The 9921-nt window shown below is 41.2% G+C and overlaps 1 protein-coding gene across 4 annotated transcripts in view; it reads left to right on the forward strand.

Moving 5' to 3' along the window:
• LOC110089916 (cytosolic phospholipase A2 gamma) overlaps positions 1-7280 on the forward strand; it is a 39201-nt gene extending 31921 nt beyond the window's left edge. For all 4 annotated transcript variants that reach the window (XM_078378036.1, XM_078378037.1, XM_020813314.3 and 1 more), the window contains exons 11-15: positions 1337-1456; positions 2248-2355; positions 2782-2936; positions 3787-3955; positions 6074-7280. In XM_078378036.1, the coding sequence (XP_078234162.1) occupies positions 1337-1456; positions 2248-2355; positions 2782-2936; positions 3787-3955; positions 6074-6240 (719 nt within the window). In that variant the 3' untranslated portion in view covers positions 6241-7280. The remainder of the gene's footprint in view (positions 1-1336; positions 1457-2247; positions 2356-2781; positions 2937-3786; positions 3956-6073) is intronic.
• Positions 7281-9921: the final 2641 nt, after the last annotated feature.

Below are 9921 nucleotides of genomic sequence, written 5' to 3' on the forward strand. Positions count from 1 at the left end.
TTGGGAAGCTCTGCTTTAGAGAATGGGCAGGTCTTTATAAGGAAGTGAGGTTTCATTTTTATATGCCTGCTGAGATGACCTACTGATATTACAGTAATTTAATTTGTGATAAATTAAAGCTAGACCTTGGAAATTTTGGACAGTACAATTCCTAGAATACAGTACACAGTCAGCATGACCACAGATACCTAAGAACATGCTTACTGGCAATTCTGGATAAAAAAAATGTAATGTTGCCAAGCTCTAATTAACACTAGGCTTATAATGACCCAGATCTTCTTACTTATACTGGTGGAGCACAAACGATGAAACTTTGGTAGGTAAATTGCCCCAGGAAATCACTGCAGGCATTATCAATCACATACTGTGTCGTATGGCTCGGCATGCAACTGACAAAGTTTGCACTGATTTCTTAACTTTGGGCAATTTGCCTCCAACGGTTATGCCCTATCTGTAGCTGTGCCAGATAATTTTGTCCAGTATAAGTCAAAACAATTATCTATTCTTAGGAGGAAAGCTGTTTTTCATTACAGGTGTATCAGAGTATTTAGAAAACTTTGTCTTAGAGAAAGGACTCAAGGCATAATTTAAAATATAATCTGGGGAAAATACCAATTCAAACACCATAGATCATAAAAGAATGGCTAAACATATTTGTATCAATTATATCCTGGAAAGATGATACTTGATATGGTAGAGGAACGCCATATGCAATGGAACGCACACACACACACACACACACACACACCAATTGTGAAGCTGCTGCTGTGAAGATAATAACGGAGGGGCTAGGAAAGGCTCATTGGGATAAGGTTTCAAAAGATAGAGGTAGGGTAAAACCAAAAATTCTGTTTTTTGTTCTTCCCAATCAAATTTCGTCTGTTGATCTGGAGGAGGTACTCAGAGGTATGAAGTGTTCACCTTTATTTATGACAGGTTTATGATGGGAGTCATGGGTTCCTGAGCCACATAAGGCATTAAAGTTTCATTAAAGTTTTTTTTAATGAACCTGGAAGTCCACAAACCTTCTGGCACAGTGGTTAAACTGCAGTTCAGAGTGAAGACTCTGCTCACAACCTGAGTTTAATCCCAATGGGCTCAGGTAGCCAACTCGAGGTTGACTGAAGAAGCTAAATTGGGCTGCAGTCCTGTACCCACTTACTCATGAGTAAGCCTCATTGAACTTAATGAGACATAATTCCTAAAGGTCACGGCACAGGAATCAGCCATTCTATTCTCTTTAATATGCCTTACTTCTTTGCTTTTTGGTATTAACAAATCTTTTCCCCACATTCTATCTTTATCTACCATGCTTCCCCTACTTCTTAAAACAAAGATTCTAGCCAAAGCTCTGAACTGATCAGGCAGATCCGTCAAACCTGGTCTTCTGCAGATGCAGAAACAAGAAAGGAAAACTATATGAGACTGTGCCAAGCGATAGACACATATTTTGGAGGTAAGTATTACAGTGGCCATATTTTGCCATTAAAATGCAAATCTTCCAACAAAACCCCCAGTCCTCTTGAAAAATAAAGGATTGGGAGTGTAATATAATTGGGATGGGATTCTCCTTCTCTGATTTTGCTCAGATCTTAGCATTTTCCTTCCATTTCTTCTAACTTTAAACATCAGGGGGATCAATTTCATAATCCTTGAAAAAGGATTATGCAAGTCCTTGAACCCTAAAAATCTACTTTATCCACTAATGAGTGGTAACAACTAGGTAAGTTTTTTTTAGTGGAGGGAATGTACGGCTAGGAGTAATCTATTGCATAGAAAGCCTATGTAGCAGGTATCCATATAAAGGGATAGGCTTTTAAAAGGATAGTTTCCTTCCAATTATATAGAGGTGTTTTCTAGACACCTATTTTATGGAATCAATAGGATCTGAAGAAGAGTAAAAAATGAAATAGGGAAGCCCGTGGTTCTGATTAGTGGTAGCTGACCATTGTGAAAACAGAATGCTATTCTTGACTACAAAGGCCTTTTGCCTCAATTAGCAGATGTATTCCTATTGTTTCATGTTGGTTACATTGGGAATGCCATGATCCAGAGCATTTTCAGGGAGAAACAATTTGGGGGAGGTGACCCTCAGGCTATCTTTTGTGAGTTTGATTCCCCAGTGTGCCTTTGTGGCAAGGGCTTGACTCGATCCATAGGGTCCCTCCCAGCTCTGCAGTTCCAAGATTATTATTACTATTGAATTCTTCTTTTCCATTCTTAGCTCTACTATGTCATTTCTTGCAGATTTTCCAGATCACACCCAACAAGTTTTCCGTACTCTGTTGAGAAAGACTTTTTCATGCCTTTTGAACTGGACATGGGGCACCACCCATAATTTCCTGTACCGCTGCCGTAAGTTTCTAGTGAAACAGAGTTGTACCTTTGAGAATAAAGTGTTCAGAAATTCAGAAGAAAACCTAAATTAACCTCTTCATTCTTTCTTTTTTTTGAACCTCAGTCCAAACCAAATTATTCATTGTTGTAACTCTGGTTAACTGATCTAGTTTCGTGGACTACATTCACGTTCGTAGATTAAAAGTTGTGTTGGGCTAGGAACTAACTCCTATCTCAACAGCCCATTTCTGTGGGGCAAGGCCAATTGTACATAGTCTTTGTGCCAAGATAATTTGAATTTCGTTATTTGTTATGCTTACCTTATACTTGGGATGGAAGTCTTGCTATCAGCAGTAGCAGATGAGTACAGAGGTAGAGTTAACTGTTATGTCTGTATTGATTCTGGCCTTTGTATAGTAACTCTGTTTCCTGTCATGTTCTTAGCTGGTGTTGAATTCCCGGAGCTGACAAGTAAACCGATTGTTTCACTGATTGATGCTGGTTTGACTATCAATGCTGGTTACCCATCAGTTCTTTTCCCTGAAAGGCAGGTGAAGCTGATCATCTCTTTCGACTACAGTGCTGGGGATCCTTTTCTGGTAATTGGTTTGCTTTTTGCCTCACAGGTCAGATTGAGAATGCTCATCAAATGATAACCCTGCCAGGATTTGTTAAAACAACCACAAATCTTATCTCACATATCTCATTAGCCTTCTTGTGTTATGTTTGAAAAATATTGCATACAGAAAGGATTAGAGGAATTGAAGGCCTTGCCAAACAGCCAAAGAACTTGGGATTTAACCTATTTTAAAAATAGTGCTGAGTTTCACATGCACACAATGAGTTCCAAAGTGCATATTTATTTTCCCCTGACATGTTTTATTTTCTTAGGAAGTGAGTGAAAATAAATGACCACCAGAGATCAGGGTTTTTTTTAACACACTATTTTCTTAATCGAGCCCATTGTGAACCTTACAGCTGGTATTAAAAGGGAGCCTTTTCATGTGTACCAGATTTAAGAACACAAGCTGAAAACATGTAGCTTCCCAAATTGGTACATTAACAGAAGATACACATTTCAGTTACTCAGTAGGAATGCAGGGAATGACTCAAAAACCACCTGACTTGAGTCGGCTAAATTTAAAATGTTACATATTGTGGTTTTTAAAAAAGAAATGTAGACAAGCCCTGACTATTCTCTCAACAGCTCATTCTGACATTCCTGTAGCTATACTGTAGCTGCTGAAGCATTATTTCTCTTCACATTAGTCTCTGATCATCACTTCCCATCCTGCTCAGGCCCCACTAACGTTAGAACTCTCCCTAAATACTGCAGAGGAGGTAGCCATCATTAATTTTCTTCATCACTAACCATCTAACTAGACAACAACCAGCTGTTTTTCTATGTGAGTTTGGCAACTGAATGACAGATTTTTGTCTTTGGTCCAGACCATTAAAAATACTGTTGAATACTGCAAAGCGTATGGAATTCCATTTCCCAGGATAGATGAGAGAGACCTGCAGGACATTGATAACCCATCAGATTGCTACATCTTCAGAGGAGAAAATGCCCCAACGGTCATACATTGTCCACTATTTAATAATGTCAACTGTCCAGGTAACTCAGAAATGGGATTCATTCAGGAAATGTCTAGCTTTCTTTGTTCATCTGCATCTCCCTCACCCTACCCCATATTTCCATAATGGTGGACTGTCTCCTTCTTTATCTTCCTGTTTTCAGATGAGGCTTATACAACTTTTGACCCATTAGAAAGAAACTATTGCTATTGCGTTTCAATAAGACCCTTGTTCTTACTAGTGATGGAGGGAATTGGAGCAATTCATAATACAAACACCTCTAGTTCTGAACCCGGACAAAATGGAGGTCCTGAGGGTGGGTGGTCCCTCCATTGGTGGTTTGGGAAACTCCCTCTTTTTTTGGGGGGGGTTGACTCTCACAGCGAAGAGTGAGGTTCACAGCTTGGGGGTTCATCTAGATCCAACGCTCACCATGGAAACCCAGGTCGTGTCTGCTCCGCCTATTTCCATCTGTGGCAGATTTCCCAGCTGAATCCCTATCTTGATGTTGGGGTGCTTACCACTCTGGTCCATGCACTTGTAATCTCAAGATTAGACTACTGTAATGCACTCTACATGGGGCTACTTTTGAGATTGATGCAGAAGCTTCAAATGGTGCAGAATGTGGTGGCCAGACTTCTCAGTGGGACGAGAAAATATCAGCATATCTCCCTCAATCTGTCTGCCTTGCATTGGCTGCCCATTCGTGTTCACATTGATTTCAAAGTGTTAATGATGACATATAAAGCCCTAAATGGTTTAGGACCTTGATATCTAGTGGAACGCCTCCTCCCACCTAGATCTACCAGAAACAATCATTCTAGCCAGGAAGGGTGGCTGAGGGGCCTAACGCTGAGGGAGGCCCGGAGAGAAATAACAAGAAACTGGGCCTTCTCGGCAGTGGCCCCTCACCTTTGGAACAGTCTGCCCCCAGAGATCTGTCTGGCTCCCTCGCTAAGTGTTTTTAAGAGCAGACTTAAGACCTGGCTCCTGCCATCACTTGAATTGTTTTTCTTTTTTCTTTCTCTTTTCCCCATCTTGAACTATATTACTATTGTTGTTTTTTATGTTATTATATTGTTTTTATTCCATTTTTTATAGTTAGTCACCCAGAGTAGACTTCAGTCTAGATGGGTGGGGTATAAATTAAAAAAATAGTTCAGAAATCTATATACCAGTATCAGAAAGGGGAAATTTCATTTTTTTATGATGATGATGATGATGTCTTCCAGAATGCCTTATATTATGTTTCCTGGAATACCTTATGCCAAGAATACCTTAGAGGTGTTGTAGTGCACTTCTTCCTTCAACAATGCTGGAGTTAGGGGTGCCAGACCACCCATGTAGTTCAAAATCCATGTATAACTCTTATGCACCCAAAAATGTAACTACAAAGCACAAACAGCTGATAAACACAAACACACACAGTCATACAGACCTCCCTCAACTCCCATCAGCCTCCTCCCAGGTTGCCACATGGAGCCACCATGCCATGAGAGGGGACCACATGTTCCTCCCCCATCAGACTGGGGGCTGCTACTGATAACAACGAGGGCCTGGATAAGTCAGGCCACTTCTTGGAGATGAACAGCAGCACAGTATTTATTGAATATTTATTGAAAAGAAAGTCAGTGTATTAACAAAAACTGTGCTGCTCATACGCATACAAATCAAGGGAGAAGTACAGTAGAAAAGTAAATATTCTGTTTTCTGGTGCCTCCAAATTCAGGCCTGGTTCCTCATGAGCTTTGTCTCTACTGCAAACCAGCTTTCTGTTTGATTTTCTGCTTTTAAAGCAGTGGTTCCCAGTCTTGGATCCCCAGATGTTTTTGGACTGTAATGCCCAGAAATCTTGGCTAGCACATCTAGTGGTGAAGGCTTCTGGGAGTTATGGGCCAAGAACATCTGGGGTCCCAAGGTTGAGAACCACTGCTTTAAAGCAAGCACAGCTTTTGGAAGGGAAGGGGAAACATACGTTGTAGAAGGTTCCGTGAAACTAGGAGTGGCCTTGGAACTTCTCGTTCGGTGAGCCATGCAGGTCCCTGAGTCTGCACATTTATGTCATCTCTGTCTGGAGTTCATAGAACGTGTACTACTTTGTGCATCACTCAAATGAAATGCCTATGTAGTTCATTCATTCACAATTTCTTCTTTCCAGGCAAAATTGCTGAATACAGAGAGCAGTTTTCTACCTTCAAGATGAACTACTCAGAGGAGGAGATTGATAAATTGCTGACTGCAGCAAAGACAAATGTAGCAAATGTTCAGCAAAAGATTCTCAAGGAGATTGAGTGCATTGTGGGCTCGCCTTCACATGAAGCTTAAAAATACATTTTCTGTTCTAAGGACAAAATGGTTAAGATAATGGCAAAAATCCTAATGTCATTTTATGCTGGTGTAATGCATGCTGTGTAGCTTTTGGTGGTGAATTATCACCAATTAAGAAGTCGGTATAGATATTCTCTTTTATGTATGGAGTTGCAGAATTGTATATGCAATGGATAGTAACCTACGCTTCCTTCTTATGGCAATTCTACACTCTTTCTGTTGCGCTCAGAGGTGTAACTAGCCAGATTTAGGTCATTGAGTCTTATTTTCTCTATGTGAGAGGGCTCCTCATTATTGTAAGCCCTGTTATTATTTTTTCATGATGTTTTCCTGTGTTCTAAAAAGCAAGAGATGCAATCCAAATTCAGAGGACAAATACAGTGCTAAGTGGTTAACTTGCCAAATCATAATGGCATCAGGTGTGTGAGCTCTCCCAGCCCCTCTCTGGCTTGTCTTTAAGAAAAAAATTGCTGGGTTCTTTCTCTTTTAAAAATCAAGTTCAAATTAGATGATACAATTACCAGCAGTTACAATTACCCACCTTGGATCCCCAGATGTTCTTGGACTGCAACTCCTGATGTCCTTGCCAGCACAGCTAGTGGTGAAGGCTTCTGGAAGTTGCAGGCTAAGGATGTTTGGGAACCACTGAATTAGCCTATCATTAAAACAGAGCTCTTTTTAGTGGTAAAGGACCTCTTTTTATCCCATCATTGCTTCCTTTGATATTATAAATTAGCTTGCTCGTTGCTTTGTGATTGGTCATTCAGAGGTAAGCATGAGCTTCACCTGCAGAACTGTACACTTGGAGGGAAAACATTGTAATAGCAGGAAATACACATTTCTCTTAATATGTGATTTAACCCTAATGGTGTGGTGTATCTTTATATGTAGGGCATTGTGGAGGTTGGAAAACAATAGCCAGGTTGTCTATGTATTTGCTTTTGTGGCAACAGTAACAACAAAATTGTAGGTGAAACCCACCCGAGAAACTGAAAATTTTTCCTTTCCAGCCAATAAACTGAGTTGAATAATAGGCATTCTTCAGTCTTGAGAGACTATAGTAAAATGCTCTGAATATAGGTCTTGGAACAATGTCTACTGTGGCTGAGAAGGCCAATTCGAGAGTGACAGTCCTTCCACACTGAAGACTAATACAATCTGTCCCCTGTCCAGCTCCCTGGTTTTGCTGCTTTTGTGACTTCCTCTTTGCCTCGGCCTGCTGGGCAAGGGTCTCTTCAAATTGGGAGAGGCCATGCTGCACTGCTTGCCTCCAGGCTGAACACTCAGATGTCAAAGTTTCCCATTTATTGAGGTCCATTCCAAAGGCCTTCAGATCCTGCTTGCGGATATTCTTGTATCGCAGCTGTGGTCTTCCTCTGGGGTGCTTTCCCGGCATGAATTCTCCATACAGGAGATCTTTTGGAATCCAACCATTAGCCATTGGGGAGTGTTCGGACATACTGTATCTCTGATAGGCGGTGGATGACAATCGCCCCAAGCGCTTGATATCATCAGGATGATAACCTAGCACAGCTGCTATTGAAGCTGCCCCAATTCTAAATGAGTGAGTTCCAAACCTCAATCCTTGAACTCCTACCTTGTCATTTTCCAGATCTGATATTTTGTTAAAGGGGTTCCATCCTTATGTATGAAAAAAATAATCTTGATCCTGTCCTCTGACACTTAAATAAGGACCTATCGCTTTTACTGGGCAAAGGTTTACCACTGAACAAGTGCTCAAGGTCAGATCGGCTCCCTTACCCCTCTGCTCTGCCTTGGATCAGCAGATATGGCTGGGGCCCTTTGCTAAGGGAACCCCCTCCTCGGTCGCCTTTTTGTTACCTCCGGAGTCCTTATTGGCATTTCTCTACACCCTAGCTCAAAAACATGTACTGGGATGCTGGCCCCCACAAACCATGCACTCATGAAGGATGGAAAGTTGACTCAACCTGGAGCCAGCTACCTAAGCCCAGAATTATCACCATTGCACCACGAGGCTCATGATGAAGTTACATGTAAGCAGTTCCTTTTCTTTGGCAACAAGGGCACAGTGAGTTACATTTCAAAAGCAATGCAGTGACTGGTAATGACTATCACTACAGCAGGATACCCAGATTCATGGGATCAGTATCTAATGTTTCACTTATATGTAGTTTGCTGCAGCCCAATATACAACATACAAAGGTGCCCCCTTGTGGCCTTTGTCTACATATTTGAACCAACCCAATGTGAAATAAAATAATGCAGTGATTATGTTCTTACTGTACAGGCCTGGGGTGGGGGAACCCCCTCATTTACTTTATCAAGGGCTTCAAATTACAATTCCATTCCCTCAGCCAAAGGCTGTAAGCTATTATATTAGGTATCTTACTCTCTGGCTTGTTAGTGTGGTATGAGGGACAGCCAAATTATCTTTTCATGGACATGGTTGCTACCTTCAACACCAGGATACTTTTATTTATATACTTTCGTTCACTTTTCACCCCACTACTGCCTTAGTCCACTCTCTTCGTTCTGTTTGGCCAGAAATGTGGAAGAGCATCTGTTATTATTAAGCCCAGATATCTGTGGCTGTAGGTGGGTTTGCAGTCCTGTGAAGAGGATAAAAAAAATTACGTGTACTCCATCGGCACAAGGATGCCTACCTGAGAACTGTAACTTGCTCACAAACATCTACAGAATTCTCAATCTGCTATCACTGGTTCTGGCTTCCTCATTTCGTTTGTCTGTGAGCAAAAGACGCTTCTTAGCTTCAAATGTCCACTATGACTTTGCTCGAACCAGTGCGGAGGAATCTATAGAGTTACAGACTGCGACTCAGGAGACCTGGTTTCAAATTTCCATTCAGCCTTGGAAATTCACTGTGTGTGTGAACCACAGGTAAACCACTCCTTAAGTATCTCACATAGTTGTTAAGGGTGAGATGCAACTTGACAGCATAGTACAGGCAACAGTGGCTTTATCCCTAGTGCTTATCCCTAGTGAGATGGACATTTCTCTCATCTCCATTTTGTTGTTGCATTTTTGGCGGGGCAAAGTTGGGATCTCCAGAACCCTCATACTACACACATAGGAGGAACCAACCAAACAGATCAACAGCATAATCCGCCCCCCAAAAATAATGAAAGAGAGAGAGAGAGAGAGAATACTCAGCAGAGGGGCACGGCTCTCTTTGAATTCAAAAGCTGGAATGAATGACTGGTTAGTGTTAGAAGACAGACAAGCACTCCAGCCTAAATAAAGGCCCTCTTGGTCACTCAAACTACAGATAGCATTATAAAATAAAATAAAATTCCCACAGCTATATCTTGTGGCAGTGAGTTCCACAGATTAAATATGCACTGTTTGAAGAAATACTTCTGTTTCTCTGACTTGCATTTCCTTTCTTTCAACTTCAGTGGGTGGCCCCGAATTCCAGTATTTTATCCATAGCATGCATAATTTTATATACCTTTATCATACCCCGCAAACAAAAAAAGGTCAAATATTGTAACTTTTTGTCATGCAGAAGCTGCTAGAGTCCCTTGATCCCTTTGCTTGCCCTATTCTGCAGCTTAAAATACATGCCTTATCCCCCTATGCCTATGGCATTTATAGATTCCCTATTTAACATCTTACCCATTTCTCACTTTGCTATTTCTTCTTCTTCTTAGAGCCAACAAAGGAACGGAGGACAGC

Source organism: Pogona vitticeps, chromosome 6 (genome assembly GCF_051106095.1).
Source record: "Pogona vitticeps strain Pit_001003342236 chromosome 6, PviZW2.1, whole genome shotgun sequence".
In the NCBI taxonomy this organism is placed as follows: domain Eukaryota; kingdom Metazoa; phylum Chordata; class Lepidosauria; order Squamata; family Agamidae; genus Pogona; species Pogona vitticeps.